Here is an 18,849-nt window from a genome sequence, read left to right on the forward strand (position 1 = left end):
CAGGCCACTGCAAACATGCTGCAATAACAGTAGTAAATAAAAATCCTTTCCTTCTGAATCTGCTTTAACTTCAGTTACTGTTCTTGGTGTTCTAATCTGAAGTATGATTTTCTCAGCATTTTTACAAGTGGGAAGTATTAGTATTTGCAGGTCCATTTGGTGAGAAAGCTAAGGGAGAGGTAAGGGAAAGGGGATGTACACGCAGTTCAGCTTTTGACTAGCTGCAACCCAGATCAGGAGCCAGCACACCATCCGGTTCCCCAGCAGGAAAACTGCAATGGACTACTCTGACACATTTGTGACACATTTGTACACAAAATCTGCCAGGCTTCATAGCTAAAAAGAGTCCTGATATATTCTAAAATCCAGCATGGGTGAGAAGCAAACTAGAAGCCTTGGGAACTCTAGATATTCAAGAGCTCACATTCTCCTTACTAAAAAAAAAAAAACAACAAAAACAACAAATTAAGAAAATCCATGACGTCATTAGTTGGAGGAAGGCGCCATTCTTTACATCATTCTGGTCAATACTGTCTACAGATTATGGTGCTTGAACTGCAATCCTCAGATCTGAATCCTTTTAAATTACAAAGAAAATTAAACCTATCACAAAATCTGCAAAGTTTTAGATAAATGTTTTTCATGAAATAAATCACACTTGTCATTTGAAAATTCAAGTGGTTTGTAATTTGTGTGCTTTTAATTCGTCTGAAAAAATATCAGTGCAGCTTACATTCTGAAATACATTGCTGTGTGCAAGTGAAGGACATTTTAAGCAGCAGGAAAAAAGGAAAGCATTCTACTCTCAAAACCTCAAAAAAAATTTAACTTATGTGGCTAACATATTAATGCTGCAGTGTAATTTGGGAATACAAGAAGCAAATTTTTATATTTCACCTGCAAATTAGGCTCAAAAAGCAGCAGAGGAAAATCTCCATAGAGAAATGAATTGCACTCAAAGACAGGCTATTTTTAAGCCGTAAAAGAGCAGACAAGAACAGCGAATGCAACAGATGCCCTTGCACCTTTTTGTCAGAGTACACACCTGCATAAATAAATATTTAGCCAAACATCAAAATTTATAATGAAGCAGCCCACCACCAAATCAGGCAAAAGAAAATTGAGACTTATTGCAAAGAGCTCTGCCCTGAATACTAATGCATTATTGATACTTCACAACTGAAAAGCAACAGCATCACAGGATCCTAAGCAAGCCTAATGCATCTGCTGCAGGGAGATCTGAACACGGTTTGATAAAACCTGATTGCTAAAAATTTGGTGTTATCAGTCAGCTTTTGTAACAGAGGCAAAAGCACAGCTTACTGTCTAGCGGGATTTTTCCCTGCGCTTATTCTAATGATACACATTCAATTACTAGAGAAAGGAAAAGAATCAAATCAGAAACATCTGTAGTTTGCCATATAATTACTGGATCTTCCCCACAGAGACTGACCTTTGTAACACTGATACTAGGACCTGAAAGGCTAAATGACGGGATATTCACATGGTTTAAATGTGTAACATGATTACAAGGAATTAAATAGGCACTGTTATTTTCCATCTTGGTTTACATTAACATGAGTGTGTACTTTATGATCCTGCATTTAATCTTTGTGCTCGGTATGTAATAGCTGAATTTACTCACTATTAGTGGACCCAAGCCCCTAAAATGCCATATTTTGATTATATAATAAAGTTGAATACTGCATTTGAGGTTAATACGCAGCCATTACTTTTACCTGTAATAGGAATCTTTTTTACCACGCTTTCTTCCTGGCTCTCATCTTCACACCAGCTTGTGACTTCTGTATGTGAACACACCATAATGAAACACATTTCAAAGTGGTGGCGATCAGACTGGTTTGTTTTCTTTTAAGCCCTACTCCCTTTAATTTCTCACTTTTGTTATCTCTTGTTTATTGATCTAAACTATCCATTACCGTTCTTAAAAGAGGCGCCTACTGTGAACTTTACTCGAATGCAGTGCTGCTGTGCCTCTGTAGCTCCCAGAGAAAAAGGAAAAGCTAACCAAATGTCTTAAATAATTTAAGACCCAATGGGATTTCAGAAACAAACAGCCAACAGTAATTCTGCGATCTTGTCCAGAAGCCCAACAGCGACAGCATAGATCATACCAACCACTGAAAATTAGTTTAAATCAAAGTCCCCATCTCCTCTGCAGATAAAAGTGGCATGGATTTAGAAGGCCTAAATCAGTTTGTTTACATTTGCTGTGTAAAGAGCATTGCAACTTAATTGCCCGTCTCTTCTAGACTTTGATGTAAGGGATGCTATGAGAGCAGGCTGAGCAAGTTGCTGTTGCCAGTTATTACACTGAACTAATCTATTACTTCCTTATCTAAAGAAATTAACTGGATTTTCACTAACATCCACCTTTTAGGCTCTGAAATGGCACTGCACACCTTTCTTATCATCAACACTCCTATTTTGGAAAATATGTTCTGCAGTCTGGCTTCATAAAAAAACACAGCTAAGATATCACACAATTTCTAAACATTTTAAAAATATGTATATGCATATAGATCCTGTTTCAATAATTACCACAATATCCAGTCTTCTACAGAAAGAAAACAGTCACAACAGGTAGCATTCATTTTAAGAAGTAACAAGAGTGACGAACAACATTGCAATGTTTCGTAAAAATCACATTAATATATTTGTAATTTGCCAGTAGGTGTAACCATCCCCAGCAGATTTGGATAACACATTTGTACCTTGCAGCAGAGCACAGCAGTAACTTGGAGCACAGAGGCAGACCTTTTAGCACTTGTTACCTTGCTTTCCTGTGCCATCAAGCTGGGGAGCGTGTTTTGCCTGCTTTATTTCCCCACCATCATTTGGGATCGATGGCAAGCTGTAAGATGATTCATTACTCTGAATAGATGACCTATCTCCACACCCTTCTTCTGGAAGGACCTCTCTCAACAGCGGTGGAGCCTGCAGCATTAAAAAAAATAAAAATAACCGCAGCCCTATTATCCTGAGTCTCGAGCAGCAGCATTTTCCAACATACATTTAGGCTAATCTATACTTCACAGAGTAATCTGTTTCCAGTGTATTTCTGTTAGATGTTGAATTACCTCTGAGTTAAATCAGTGCTAGCCCAGCAATTGCATTCTGCCTTCAAGTAACACAAACTTTGAATTATTCTTTTAACCGCTATGTTTTCCGGAAACTGTTCTTATTTTGTGCCTTATGCATTTACTGTAAGCAAAATGTAAGAATGGATGGCACATGCTACAACAGCAATAGAACAACAACAACAAAAAAAAAGTCTTTCCTTCTCCATTTCAGGCACAGCAAAAAGGCAAATTAACACATATTGTCAGCAATAGCTGCAACAAAACATCACTGAGGTAAGTGAATCTGAAGCCAAAGAACTTGACCCATCACTGGCTTCCTTCGGGCTCAATTCAGAATTTAGTCTGTATTATTACTACACATTTATCAAGTTTATTCTCTCGTCTGCATGTGCAGATCCCTGTAGCAGCACTATTTTGACCTCTGTTAATGAAACATTACTTTCAATGATGAAAACATTAGATGGGAAGCAGACTTCTTTATAAGGAGCTGAGTTTAGTGTAAACATAGTGAAGTTAAAAGCTAGCTTTTTTTAAAAAAAAAAAAAAAAAAAAACAAAAAACAAGCATTTCTTCAGCTGTCATCCAAGTCTGTTGCTTTATCAGACTCTAAGAGCAGAAGAAAACATTCTTTCTGTCATTTATTATTCCACAAGGAGCAGCAAAGGCTTTGGGGGCATCTTTCCTTTCTTTCATTTTTTATTTTATTTTTTTTAAACTTGTAGGGCATTCTTTTGTTTTTATTGTGTCACAAAGCATGGATTTGACTCTACAAGTCTTTTTTTTTTTTTTTAAACTCTAATCACCTTATTATTAAATTAGCTATTAAATACTAAGTAAGTCAGCACCTCAGAGATAATCCCAACTTTTGTAACTTAATTTATTTATGCTTACCTAAGAGACTGAAGTGACTTCAAGTCCAAAACCATTTTGGACTCTCAACAAGATTTCACCGTCTCCTTTCTTCAATCACATATTTATTTGGGAGCCCTGAATGGCAACTTTTTGAGTCTCAAGCAAATAACTTTAACAGATATATTGTTGTGTTTTGTTTTTTTTTCCTCCCCCCCTACTGAATTTACACAGGGGAAGACTCCACACAAAAACAAGGAAAGCAAGCTGCTACTTCAGCAGCAAAAACCAGGGATTTTATGTCTCCTTTTCTGAATATAATGAAACCCTTTAATTATTGGTAGGATGGGGATGTCTTTACCATGAGAATTCATTGCCATTTAGCAGCATCTCTCTGCTAATTTCTCTGGAAGAACTCCGAGGAAGCCAGCTCGCTGTGGCTGTCCCACATGAGCCGGACTCACCCAAAATTCAAGATCTGAAGTCACAAATGATTAAGATCCCCAGGTACAGATGGCTAATGAAGTTCATAACTACATTACATACATCTTCATGGTAAAGCAACTGTTCCTGCACATAATAAAAATATTATAAGATATAAATATATATATATATGTATAGTAATTTATATAGCTACTGTTCTGTGCAGCCTGCTTGGAAGTCAGGCGTTTCAAAGCATAAAATGAATCCTGGGATTACATTCAGGTGAATGGATTCTTTTAAATGGAAAAATAAGAGTTAAATGCATATACGTAGGCCACAGTAAAAAGTAGCAATAAGCAGATTGTTACTGCTTATATTCACCCATAAAGCCAGCGTTATGGAGATTTGACTTGATACAAATTTTTTACATACAATCGTAAATTTATGTACAGTATTTATCTGCCACCAGTGCAAGGACACATTCCTTGTTCATCTTTTTAATAGGCTGAATGTTTTAAGGCAGAATACAATCCACAGACAGAAAAAAGTTACCTTGGCTATCACTGAAAGTGTATAATTAAACAAAACATTTCATTATCCTTATTTCTATCAAATATTAAAACCAAAATATAGCCTAAACTGCTTTCTAATTTCCCATTAAAAATTAGAGGGGAAAGAACTTTAACAAATATTTTTGCTCTGGCAGTATTACATATATGTTCATACATGCATATGTACCTGTGCATACACTTTTTCCTTTCTTTCCCTGTCATTTGTACATAAGGAAAAATAACTCCTACAAAATTTGTAGAGTTTGCTTATAATCTTTCACATTAAAGTTTAAAAAGGACAAAGATGCTGTTATCTGTAAAATCTGCTGCATATTTAGCATACCAGACAATTCAGTTTTGTTTTTTTGTTTTTTTGTTTGTTTGTTTGTTTTTTAAAAAAAAAGGAAAAAAAACACTATCATGCTTGATAAAAAGCTATTAAGTCACAGAGAAAAACAGATAATTAAGCCTTGTGATAAACTTGCACCACAGCAAGCATGAGCTTCTTTAGCTTCTTTAAATCAGTAACAGATCTGAAGGGTAGAGCAGGCACCTCTGAAGACCTCAGAGGGCTGCTTGCTCCACGGGGCAATACGCTGCACCTACGCCTGTGTCCTGAGACACATGGAAAGTCTGTTCTCTCCTTACCCACTTTCTAGCAATTCCAAGGGCTGATAAATGAGCACTAATTGCTCGTCCTTCCCCAGGACCCAGGTACTGGGTACTGTTAGAAGCGCAGACAGGGCCTGCTGCACTTTAACAGTGCAATTTAGTCCTTTGGCACTGTTGATTTTGACATTATGTTGTTCTTACAGGATACTAAAATGCCCACTTTGACTGATGTCAACTAGAAGAAAGCATGCTAAAGGGGACAGAGATCCTGAGAAACAACAACTTCTGGTCATGCATTTTGTGGTTACTTGGTTCTTCAGTGCCCCCATGGCCTCCAGTACCTCATTTTCTGTGGAATTCAGGTTTCTCTTCCAAACACAGAAAGAGCAAGACAGGAAAAAGTCGAATACATCCTGTGAATTACAAGAATAGCAGCAGAAGAACATCCTACCCTAAGAAATACCTGTTTTTAGCAGTGTCTCCATTTCACTCTGCCTACAATAAGGCCAGCACACTGGGGGAAGACCCACTAATCACTGCACCATTGCATGATTCCCTCTTTAACAACCCCAGGCAGGGAAAAGAGTGAGCATTTACCAAACTTGCCAAGTGCACCGGAAAACCCCAGCACCTGTTACCACAGACGTGCAGCATGCTACAAGTGACGCTAAGCTGTGGGAATTTTCTCTAACAAACAGCCATTGGGAGCTCGGTGCAGCCCAACTGTGATGAGCAGCAGCTGCAAGTGACCTGAGCCAAACAGACGGACGGACACCAAAACCAACCTGGTCATCTGGCACTTCCTTCCCCGAAACCAGCAGGTTTTCAAACATCGCCACCACCTCTTCGGCAAGCAGACAGCAGTGCCCTGCCACAAACGACATGGGGTTTCTCAGGGGAGCCTGCAGTACATCCTGTACATCCAGTACATCCACATCCTGTGGCAGGTCTGCCCTAGGGAATACAACCAAAGGCAAGGCTCAGAGCCTACGGTGCTCAGATGGGAGCTACCCTGCCTGTCTGCTTGCTTGGGGCTGGAGGGGCAGGTCAGTATGCAGTAAGAAAATGTGCAACCCCTTTTGCCCTTAACTCACAGCATACACTTCCTTATTTTTGCTTGTAAAAGCATCAAAAGCAAATAAGTCACTTTTGACTTGGACGAACTGTGGCAAGCCAGGTCAGGCAAAGGCAGCCATCAGGAACAATAACACACAGAACTCAAAGGCACATCTGCCCTGGAAGGAATGCTAGGCAGTTACAGAGTCCTCCTCAGTACTAAGAGGTGCCTGATCCTGCCAACACTCCAGTGTTGCTTAACGCAGGGGACTAGGTAAGTAACAAAGAATGGAAAATGTTTTCATTGCTGTACTAAAGAGACCTCTAATTTGTCCTTGTGGCATACACACAGGAAAGAAGGAAGTGGGAAGAAGGATGCCAGTCCCCCAGGGAAGGCTGGTCCCCACGTACCTGCTCTGCTCCCCAACCCCACGGGCAGCACACAGTATGTTCCCAGGGAGGGGGTGGCCACCCCGCAGGCTCTGCAGTAATGCCTTTGGCTGATGACAGAGAGCTGCTTCTCCAGCTTCAAGGTCATCTTCTTTCAGGCTACTGGCCTGACTATAAAAGCTGCAAAATAAAGCAGGTGCGATGTGAGGTATTTATTTGAAGATCAGAGAGACAGCCAGAAGAGGGGTGGATGCAAGGCCTGTCATATAGCCCTTGGCTAATGGGATAACCAGTGGGACAGCCAAAAGCAGCATGCCCATGACCAGGTCTTTGCAAGGGTTTGGTTACGCAAACAATGAGGGTAGAAACATCATGACAAGTTAAAGCTGAAATGGCACCTTGCATCTGCTCTGGCCAAATCAACTGTGATATTGAAACCCATTCCTAACGGCGGGCTGCGTGGCCAAGTCCTGTAAACCCTTCCTTGTAACTCCCCAGAAATCCTCCAACAACTAAGTGTTTATGAAAATCCTAGCTTAAGAAGGCTGACATTTAATTTTAAGTAAAACCACAAAGCTCCTCCCAGCTCTTGCAATTAGGAGCCCGTTGCCATTGAGTGACAGTCTGGGTTATCTGGTCCCGCTTTTGTTAACATAAGGGGTTTGGTGACTTTTTCCTCCTTTAAGAAAGGTTTTTTCTAGTTGTTATTCTGTACCCCAGCAAAGCATTATTAGCCACTTTAAGCGGACGGTCTCCTTTCACGGAAACATGTTTTTATTTCACAGGCATGATCTCCCCGCAAACCAGGGACTGGTGGGACAAGGCACAATAAGCACACGCAGCAAACTATGTCCTGCAGCTCAACAACAAACAACAGCCAGCTTTGCCTTCATTGCAAATCCTGATTAAAAAAAAAACAGCTTTTTTTTTTTTTTAGACTGAAGTCTTTTCTGCACATTCTTCTTATTCCCAACTGAGGAGCCAGCCAGCTCTTGCATCCCTAGCCTTTTCTCTCCAGCTGTTGGGAAATGTAAATATCTCAAAGTCAAAAAGAATATGCCAAAAAGGAAAGAACGCCTGAGAAAAATGGTCAGTGTAATAACAATGTAAATTATGAGGTGGTTTCAAAAGGTTGAAAGAGATCAGCTTGATTTTTTGAACCAAGTTTTCTTTGATGCATTGTAAAAAAGCACACAAAACTGGGAAAGGCAATATGCCACCTTGGGAAATATTCTCTGCTTTCCTAAAACTCTGCTATTTTCCTTAGATGGCCAGATGCCAGCTTCTTCCTCCCTGCATTTTCTGCAGCACTCCCGTTCACTGCCCAGGACAGCAGCGCTGAGGCGCTGCATCAGAACCAGGTCTCCTCACCCTGAAACAAAGCAGGCAAAGCCTATAGGGGTACAGTGGCTGCTCGCCCCGCAGCCAGGCTGCCCGCTTTGTGTGGCACTTTCCAGCCCAGGTCTCCACCAGCCCACAGGGCCTGTCCACATAAACAGGTTTTTGTGAGGAAGCTGCTATTTACACAGCCAACCTTGCTTTACCAACTGAAAAACACTCTGCGCCACAGCTCACGTTATGTTTGCAATTATGCTAAGATATACCAAAGTTTTGTTTTCCATCAGACTGTTTGGCAACAGTGAGCATTTGAGTAGGAGCTGCCCTGCATTGCATCGAGTTTCCTAGACATTTGATCAGCAAAACAATACCAGGGAGATAGCATATGCAGTTAAACAGTGCTTTTTCTTCCCCCAAAGTCTTACAAAACCTGTATTTCAGCGGCTGGCTCGTTTCCTATTGTCTCCCTCCCCCTGGGTGGTCCTTCCAGGGTGCCACTCGAGAGGGATACAATAATAAAAAGGGAAGGGGAAGGAAGGGACACCAACATAAAGAAAAAACAAAATGTATGACAATCTGCAGCAGGCTACGGATCAGAGGTCAGCAAACAAGAGGTCCTTCTCTTTTACAGGTTGCTTCCTGGAAACAGTCTGATTAAGCTGACAGCTTGAATTATGTGTTACATTTTGTAATGCACAATCCATCTGTGCTAAGCCCTCTTCAATGCAGCTGAAGCAGCACAGGCATAAGCTCTGCCTTTCTCCACCCCTTCAACACCAGCCTTAAAATAGCCATCATCTTTCCACACACTAATTCTCAGAGACCCTTTCCCCCCCCTCCCGCTCCCCATTTTTAAGCCCTTGAATAAAGCACTGGGTGCCCTGAGGAATTCCAAAAGGACAGAGAGGCAGCAGGGTAGGTGCCTGCCACAGGGAGAGTTGGGGGCAGCCCCAGCAAGTCCCCTGGAAGACCTGTGCCTGCCAGGCACCACGGGCTGGAGCAGAGGGCACCAGCTGGGAGAGGCGTGCATGCAGCCTCCAGTCAAGCACACCTGCCCCGCAGCGCCCTGACACAGCCGTGATTCAGCAGAAGCCCCATCCTCAGTGACTATGACAGCAGTTGCATCACCCCACTGTGGGCTGTGACCCAGCCTCAGAGACTGCCCTAGGAGACCCTTCCCAGCAACGTCACCTCTCCTTGGCCACCTGACAGCATTATCATGAGATCACTGTTTTTCCACCTGGAAAAGGCAGGCTGAAACTAGACTGGAAAGAAACAGGTTAATTCTGAAGTAAAATACAACATACAAACACTTCTTCTGGGGGAACAAACTTTTTTTTTTTTTTCCCAAACAAGAGCTCAGTTAAAGTGATGTCTCTAAAGTAAGGAAAGAAAGGAACTTTCACCCAAAACCTAAAACATAGGACTTCCTATCTTGGAAGAAGGATTTTGCCTGCTGAGTGAGCATTGACCTCAAAACTGCCTGCATAGTTTGTTATTTACGTAATTGAAGTTCACCTGCTAATTACTGGGAAAGTTTCTCCAAGACTTTCAGCTCATGAATTATTTTGCGGGACTCAGGAACATGCACTGAATTTTGAGTACATTGGAGAGATGGACTTTAAAAACAATTGGTTATCAATTCAATAATGTAGAGGCTACGTATCGCTCCACAGCATCTTCCATGCCTGACATTTCTGAAATTTTATCTGCATTTTAGTCTTCAGGTAAAAAAAATTAAAATTTGTATCTCTTCTGCAGAAACACACAGCAGTGGAGATCACACTTGTATGGCCTTGAGAAACAGGTATTCAACTCAACATAATGTGAGAGGAAACATTTACAATCTGATTTTAGTCATGCTCCAGAGATAATGCAAACAGTGAAACCTTTCTTATAATTTAGCTGGGCTTCAAGAGCATTGCATAATATTTTCATCAGTTCATGAACAACTAGGCATCACTAGCATCTACAGAGAGAGAACAAAAGGTTAAATTACCACCGCTCAGCTATGACTTCTCCAGCAAAGGCAAGCACTCTATGCAACTTCCCTGCAAAGTGTTATGATTAACAGGTGTTATACAAAAGAAAAACTGTAAAAGCTATTTAGATGTAAATTAGATGATGTTTCTATAGCAAGCAACAGTCTGATGCAAATGTGAAATGGTGAAGTTACATAAGTGTATATTGGTGCCTATTAGCTTCTGCTCAAATGGCGTTTATTAAAAAACAGACTGATACTGAAATCAGCTCCTAATACATTGTAAACATGGATACAGGAAGAACAAATGTGCTAAACAGATCAAGATACAAACAAACAGGGAAAAAAACACTGCAAAAAAATATTTCCTCACCCTCCACAGGTGAGCATGCTGTTTTCCTCCATATGTGTTCCCTCTCCAGCCCACAGCCACCCCTCATTCAGCCTGCAGGCCTCCAAGCAAGCCCTGCACCACGACAGCCACTTCAACTGGCCACATCTCACATATGAGCGGGGCCAGCCCAAAGGCAAGGAAGCCCAGCACCAGTGGCATACAAGGTGAGGGAGGTATATGAGCTGGTAGCAAAGCCTTCACTATTTCTGTTGTGGTCAGGAAAAGCAGCGTGCAAAGAGTGATTATTGCCTTCAGGGCACAAGACGCAGCGATGCCAGCAGTGGCACAGCTCTGTTGGGGCACAGCAAGGGAGCAGAACCAGCTGTCCTCTGTAGCTTGGAAAGACATCTGGGGACACCTCTGTGACAGGTACTGCCCCGCTGGGCTAGGGATCGCAAGGACATACCCATCTGCTGCCAGGCTGCCCAGGGGCTCTTCTTCTGCTGCACAGGGGCTGGATGGCTGTGGAGAGAATACCTCTGCAGGGTGGGTGCCTCCAGCCCATGTCCTGTTCCCTGCTGCCATCAGCATCCCCTTGCCTGCACACACCAGGGGCTCGCTGCTGCTGTCCTCGCTCACTGCCTGTGATGGTTGCCCATTACTCAGGCCATCCTGGGGTCCTGCAGAACAGTAACCACCACAAAAAAAAAAAAAAAAATTACTCCCAAAACATTAGCAGGACCAAGGAATGAGTCGTGGTGCATGGGATTAAGCCAGGATGAGCCACCTGGTGCATTCTCCAATCTCACTTGCAGACATGAGCAAGCACCCCTCTTGCCTTTGCTTTGCTTTCAGGCTTTCCATGCCCTCTCCCCACATTCCGTGTCCTTCTGCACTTCCCTCACAAGGGGGAGTTTGGGGAGGCCCTGGCTGCACTCCCAGCTTAGATTTGCAACTGGAGGCAGCTGGGAGAGATGCCCAGTACCAGCCAAAAGGAGCCCTGCCATGAAGACCATCTACCTCCCAAAACTGCATCTGGAAAAGAAAATAAAGAAGTTTAAAAAAAAAAACTTATTGAGAAAGCTTCAAAAAAGCTTTTCTTGGGGGGCCAAGGGGGGGAGGGGGGAATGCACCTGAAGAGGCTTCTTTCACAGTTTTTTTAAACCTTGCAGAAGAAATGCCTGCCCAGAGGCTTTTAAATTCAGCACGTTAATTACCTTTTCTAAAGAGGGAGAATACAGGGCTGACTCATGTGCCAAGAAAGAAAAAAACACACCTACTTTTTAAAAAACACCAAAACTGAATGGACCAACAATTGTTGGAATAAATTAGCATTGGTCACAGAAATTCCCAGTTCTCCATTAAGTTCACCATGGGTTTGAGTTAAGCAGTATCCATGCAGCTGCTTATGGTACAGCATATCCAGCTTTTTGCTCAGCTTAGGCCCAAATTATGGAGGGCTGTGATAAACAGCAGCCGATACCAGGACCTCCTCTCCTTGCACAAAGCCTGGCACATGTTGCTCCTGCTATGCAGAGTGGAGCCAATCGCCTTCTGCTCCCCTCACTTGCAGCACAAAGGGCCAACTTTCAGGAGCTGGAAGACTATGCTGTACAAATCCAAACCTGGCCGACATCAGCCCGCTCGCTCTGCAGCACACGCTTGGCAGCAGACCTAGCGAGCCCTGTAGGCAGCCCAAAGGGATCACCATGCTGTGACAAAATGTCCATTTTAATTTCAAACCCAGCTGCATGGTTTCTCTGAAGGCAGAGGTACCCCACTGCAGAAATTAAAGGAGCACTCCTTTTCCAGCCACACAGCACTGACCCCTTGCACTGTCCTTTGGGCAGCACAGAGCTGCCAGGAGAGCCCTGGGACCATCCATCCCCCCCAACTCCAGCTGGAACAGCCTCTCACAGCAGCACAGAAGTGGAAGGTGTGCCAGGTGAAAGAAAATCAGAGGCAAATAGATTTCTATGGGAAAGAAAAAGCTATAGGGAGGGGGAGAAAAAGAGCAAGTAGTACAGAAGATCATCAGAAAATGGGGATGGCAGCTTTCATCTATACAGAAAGCCATAAGCATTACAGGAGAGCTGGAGTCCCTGCATCACTAGGGTTGCCAACAGTTCCCATAAAAAAGCTCCATTTTAGCTATTCTTATGCAGCTTGGAAAACTAGTTTAAGTCAAAAATCACTATGTTAACTGGCAGGGCACGGCATTTCTTCCAGGTCTTAAAAATGGAAGAAACTGTTCCTTGGAGACAAATCTTTGTCACCGCAACTTCAAAAACAAGTCTGTTAGCTCACTTCAGAATAAGCAACCAAGCCAGTAAAAACAGGAGAGAACACATTTTGTCTTGACAAAAAAATAAAAAAAAAAAAAAAAGTGAGAAGTTGGGAAGCAGCCTTCAAAAGGAAGCACAGTCTTTCATCCCTGTGTGAGAACATCCCAGCTGGAGAACCTGCATCACATCTCTCAAGAAAGCATGAAACAAGTAATAGTTAATCCAGCCTAATTCATGAGAATGCTGGTTCTTGATCTACATTTCCAAATCTCATTTTCAGAAATGGATGAGCTATTCTGCACAGGCATTTGAAGGAGAAGGAAATCAACCTGAAAGAGAAGTCACCTATGCTGCCAGTGAAATATGTTGACATTAAAACTCCTAAAATGAGGCTCAAACTACTTCAAGACAACTGTGGTCATAGCAGAGAAAAAAATCTTCGCTTTCTAATAGAGGTGCCATCCCCTAGTTCTCAGGTTAGACTTGACCAAGTCTCACATCTGCTAGAAGAACAGCATGCCACAGATGGATGAGGAGGCTTTATTTTACAGAAGTCATCCAGCTGAGCAGAGTGCATCCAATAGGACCCCTCTAAACTTTGAGGTCCATCTTCAGCAGGCTGCCAGGACAAAGCAGCCTCATAGGAGCCACTGAAAGGGACTGCAGAAGGTCTGGCACTGATGCAAAAAGCCCAGTACAGCTGCTTGCTCTTGATTGTTGCCTTGCACATCCTTCATCCTCCTCCTCCCTTTTGTCTGCTCACAGTGCAGAAAAGCCAAAACCCTGAGGGATGGAGCAGAGGATGATCAACAGCCACTCTGCCAACAGAGGTGAGCAAAGCAGAGTAGAAGCATAGAGCTGTCTTGCATCAAAATACCCCAGCTGGAAAGTGAAAAACTGAGTAGCTTCAGCACCCAGTGAGCCTGTGATGAATTGCCTGGGAGTAAATACAGTCAAAAGAAAAAAAAAAAAAGAAAAAAATAAGTGAGAGTGACAGTATACTTCAAGCAAAATACAAGAGGTGTAGGGAAAAAAACAGCAGCCTGGGGCATCTGTTTGCAATACGTGTGCTCCAGCACAGTCGGGCGGAGGCTCCATCATACCTGGGATGCTTTCCTGGTCTTCCTCAGAGATGCTGGGCTCAGGAACAAATGCCACAGGGACAGGCTGCTTGTCTTCTGCACTTGCTACCAGGTGCTCACAGGTCACATCCTCCTCCTCCACTGAGGTGTCACTGTTTAAGTCAGCAGTCCTGCTCTCCACACTTCCTCTATTGGGTGACAGCAAGCAGCATTCAGCAGGATTTCTGTGCTCTGTTAAATTAGTAAGGCTACTGCACATGCTGCTCTCTGCCAATGCCACTCTGGATGTGATGGGCATTTTCTCCTGCACCAGGACATCTGCCTTCACATCCTGTTTGTCAGCTTTATCCGTACATAGCATGTCACTGCCCACCCGTGGGAAGCATCTGCCTGTCTCATCACTGCTCAGTGCTGCCTGTCTGTGGGAGCAGGGCTCAGGCACAGAGTGGCTCTCAGCAGCATGTGAGGCTTTCTGCTGCATGCTCCAGGCAGCTGACATGTGGCGGCCCATAAAGATTGTTGCTGGGTGATATAAGCCTCTTGACATGGCTGTCCTGGAGTGAATTCCTGCTGGTCTCACAACCCACGGATTCTGGAAGACACAGGTGGAAGACTGCTTAAGGAAACAAGCAGGCAGCATTATATACCTGGAGTTTTTCAAGGATTGCATGGCGGTTTCCTGGAGGAAAAAGTGTCACACAAGAATTTGCTGTACTGTTGCTTTGATACAGAGAAAGCGCTTTTTTGTCCATTTGCTTTCAAAGAAACAGAAGGAGTAGACAAAATACTACAACCAGCAAAGGTGAAGCCCCCTGTGCCTAATACAGGCATTCGTTACTTCACCACATCTGAAACTAAGCACATGTCACCCAGAAAAAGTATTTGTAGAAAAATAATTCTTAAAGACATGCTAACATAAGCTGATGGGTGTCATCTCCCACACTGTAGGCATGGTTTCAGCTGCCAGCAAGTTGGAACTTTGTGCACCTTTCTATTGGAACTGCCATAGAGCTGCTGCTGAAATCCCACCGAAGACACAGCTCCTAGCCATTACAACAGCTTCATTTCCTGGGCAACCACCTCCTCCTTTGGTTTAAAGAAAAACCCCATAACGCTAGAAATCCCACTACCCATTTCCTTTTGTTCTCAAGCACCTGTGAAAGCCGAAAGCCATGTGCCCAAACATCCCAGAGATCAGCACCCTCCTGGTGCCATGCCAGCACTTGTGATGCTGGGGGCTGCCCTTCCCAGCAGCACAGCTCTGGAGATGCTCCCTGTCCTGCTGGGGAGTGGAAGCAACAAGAAGCCAGCTCTACAACACCATGGTGTTATAGGCAACGATGCAGACATGACGATAGGAGACGTGGCTCCAAGGCATCCTCCAGAGCACACCAGTCCCTTGAATGCAGCCATGGCAGCTGGCTGCCCCACCAGCCTCTCAGCGAGGCACCACCACCAATGATCCTCCTTGGCCAAGCCAAACTTTAACACTCAGTGCATCTTAGAACTTTTCTGGTTGTTTTTCCACTTGTGTCTGGTGCAGCAATACCATCAGCAGTTGGACCAAAGTCTGAATGGAGGGGCATCCTTCTCCAAGGAGCACTAGCAAGAGAAGTTCCTGGACATACAGCACAGCACAGATGGGTCTTTGAGAATGCAGCAGGATAGGGAGGAGTCCCCAGAGACTCTGAAACCTACATCTGTCTTCATTTGTCTATATATCCAGCTTCACTCACGGTATGTTAACAAAGCAAGGAAGAGTAAGGAAAATCTTTTTCTTTATTGTCTTCTTTGTGTTCTTTCCTCCATTTAATCCACACCAAACAGGAAGAACTACTGAGCTAACACCAAGTAGATGAAATTTTGTTTTCCACAAGAGAACTCAGGCACCAAGTGGAAATATTTCAAATGACACTTTCATCCAAAAACTCTGTTGAACTTGCATAAAATCACTTCCAACAACATAACCACTCTGCTTCTACATTCCAGGGCTTTAATACTTGCTTTTTGCTCTTTGTACGCTTACCCAGTCACAGCAATTTAGAAGGAGTGGCTACCACCACCAGAAGGTCACTGACAGTTTATGCAAAGCCAAAATTTGTTACCGTAATGCCCTTGTTCATACTAAGCACAGCTTGCTTTTCAGCCCCAAATCACAGCAAAGCAATTTACAGTCACCTCCATACCTCTCATCTCTCTCTTGTTGACTGACCTCTTCCTACCACACAAAGTCAGCTGCCAAACGCAGCTTAAAGGAAACAAAGACATCTTGTCTAGTCCGTGACTGTTTCATTAAAAGGCTCAAATTCCACATAACAAGAAACAGAACAAAAAGCCATGGAGTTATTTTTAAGTAGTAAAGATTTGCTAATGAGATCAAGTTCACAACTTATTCTATCTCCACTACTCTTTGGTTCCTCCTAATTACTTTTGGGGTCTTGGACTTGCTGCTTTAAAATGCAGGTATTTTATGGACTTAGCAGCTCCCGAGTTTAGTGTTCCAAAACAAATGCAATTCAGGTACAAGTGCTTCATAGCACTTAGCAGAAGTACATTGCCAACAAGCTCCTTCTTGTTTACAGAATAAAAATCTGTTCACTGCCTTTGGATTCTCCAAATAACTGTATGACAGATAAGGTTGGCTGAGGTACAACTTTTACCACCAAAAACAAAACAGTAGAAACCTGTAGATAAACTACCTAAAACAGCAAACAAAGTTATCAGTTACTGAATTTCATGGCACTCAGACAGGAGCTAAGTGAACCCTCTCACAAAGCACACTTATAGGCCTCTTTTCAGTTGTGGAGTGGAGGGAATGCATGCAGGCTCCCCACTTGCTCCTCCACTAACAATCTTTATTATTATTAAAGTGCTTTGAAGAGAACAAAGTCCCTTCCATTAGGCCTTGTAAGAGGGCATCGTCTCTGCTTGGCAGCAGATTACTATACTCACCTGGTTCAGGGAAGGATGCTTGGGCACTCAAAAGTGTTCCTGGGAGGTACCCTATCCCTAATGTCTAACAGATACATCATTCCCAAGATGCACAAGTCCAAGGATTTCAAGAAAATGCTTCAAAGTTGAAGTCAGACTTCACTGCACAAAGGTTTCAGAACCCCAAATTGCATACCTCTTTCAGCCAAGAAGGACCTCTTCAATACAGGAACTCCTTCAACATGTAATGGTGGGCTGCCATTACACTGGGCTTCAATGTAACAGTGTTCAAGTCGTTTCCATGAAGGATCATGGTTTTCTAGATCACTGTTCAGGTATATGATTTAGGAGATTAAAGATTCCCATAAAAAACAAGAGTATGCACACCCAACACCTCAGAGAAGTGCTCAATATTCACATTGGTGCCTTAGGGGCACAGGGATGCTAAGCACCTCTAGAAAATGCGTTCTGTTATTGTCCATCTTGGTCTCCAATGCACGTGAGCACATGCTGCACAGAGGCTCAGCGCATTGTCCTGCTAATGCCAGTGGGCACCGACACCTGCACAGGAGGGTGAGCTGACATCCAAGCTGGCACCGCAACACATATTTCTACTATAAGATTAGGCTGATTTCAAGTGAGGTGAAGGTAGTGGGAAATAAACACAGTCAGGCTGAAAAACATGGAGTTATAGGAGATCTGAGACACAGCATATAGACGAGGCAAAATGATGCACAGCCTAGATGAACTTACCTTCCCAATTAAGAAGGGAGATAAGGAGAAAAAGGGAATGGGGAAGAAAGTTCACAAAAAAGCTTTAATTGTAATTCTGTACAAAGCAGCAAGTACTTGTACTGTCCAAAATATTTTTTTTCTTTTTAAGTCTAAGTCACTGCAATCCTTTGATGTTCTAGTATTTACGTGGAAACAACTTTTCTATAGGTTAGAAATAGCATCTCCTACACCAACTGCTTTTAATCAAAGAACCCAGTATTCAAAATTAAACTCACCTTTTCACATGTCTGAATTAAAAATCTAATTCACAAACTGCTGGAGGTCTCCTTATATAAGTCAAGGTTGCTCGGGTTCATTGCTTTGTATATTACATTTTAAAGAATGCTCTAAATTCAAGGTTTTTAACTTTTTAATCTATAGGGAAAACTTCCTGTAAACTCAGATTAACAACTGCTAATGCACTGAAGAAAGAAAAACGAAAGCCTTCTTCCTACTATAAAAACAAAATAGTGTGGCCTCTGTTTCTTTTCTGATAAGAGTCTTAAATACCAAACATTTAACTGCATAATAACATTTACTGGCAGCCAGGCAGCCTGCTTAGCAGATACATAAAGCAGGTAAAAGGGGAAAAAGTTAATTTCTTGGCTGAATGATTCCATCGGTAGCTATAGGGCAAACTAGAAAGTCTTTTAGTAAAGTAGCAGTTGATTCTTCTATCAATCTGCAGCACACATACTCTTCCAAGGAATGCATTAAATATGAAAATCATATCCCGTTATCATCTGTTTCCAGCTTTCAGCCCAGTAAGCTTTTCTTAATGAATGCTGTAGCCTAAGGGACAAGCATGCTGTTGGCTTTTCTGAATAATGGAGTGATGCTACCATTTTTGCTTATTACAATATCGACTAGCTGAGGGGGTTTCACACATAGTCACAAGTGACTACTCTTGCCAGCATGCTCCAAGTTATTACAAGATGTTTTTAGACATTTCATCTAAAAGAGCTTTACTGCTTTTAGCAAAGAAAACAGCTATGGTCTTGAACTGTATCATTTATATGGAGATAGGAGGAGGGATTAGAAGCCTGCATTACTGCAGATATATAGCAGAATATATTTAAGTATTCCTTGTCAGTCTTTTTGTCTGTTACTTAGATAGGCAATCTCTTTTTGCTTCTTCT

The 18,849-nt window shown here is 42.7% G+C and overlaps 1 protein-coding gene across 8 annotated transcripts in view; it reads right to left on the reverse strand.

Moving 5' to 3' along the window:
* The window catches only part of KIZ (kizuna centrosomal protein), a 60,577-nt gene that overhangs the window by 19,739 nt on the left and 21,989 nt on the right, over nucleotides 1-18,849 (reverse strand). For 6 of the 8 annotated variants that reach the window (XM_082757156.1, XM_082757159.1, XM_082757155.1 and 3 more), the window contains 6 exons: nucleotides 14,027-14,597; nucleotides 11,105-11,318; nucleotides 7,007-7,165; nucleotides 6,325-6,493; nucleotides 2,796-2,958; nucleotides 1,740-1,805 (listed from right to left, as the gene is read on the reverse strand). In XM_082757156.1, coding sequence (XP_082613282.1) covers nucleotides 1,740-1,805; nucleotides 2,796-2,958; nucleotides 6,325-6,493; nucleotides 7,007-7,165; nucleotides 11,105-11,318; nucleotides 14,027-14,597 — 1,342 coding nt within the window. Of the gene's footprint in view, nucleotides 1-1,739; nucleotides 1,806-2,795; nucleotides 2,959-6,324; nucleotides 6,494-7,006; nucleotides 7,166-11,104; nucleotides 11,319-14,026; nucleotides 14,598-17,132; nucleotides 17,239-18,849 lie in introns of those variants that run through there. The other 2 variants (XM_082757161.1, XM_082757157.1) reach the window with 2 other exon arrangements.

The sequence above is a fragment of the Aythya marila genome, assembly GCF_965140915.1.
Source record: "Aythya marila genome assembly, chromosome: 3".
NCBI lineage: Eukaryota > Metazoa > Chordata > Aves > Anseriformes > Anatidae > Aythya > Aythya marila.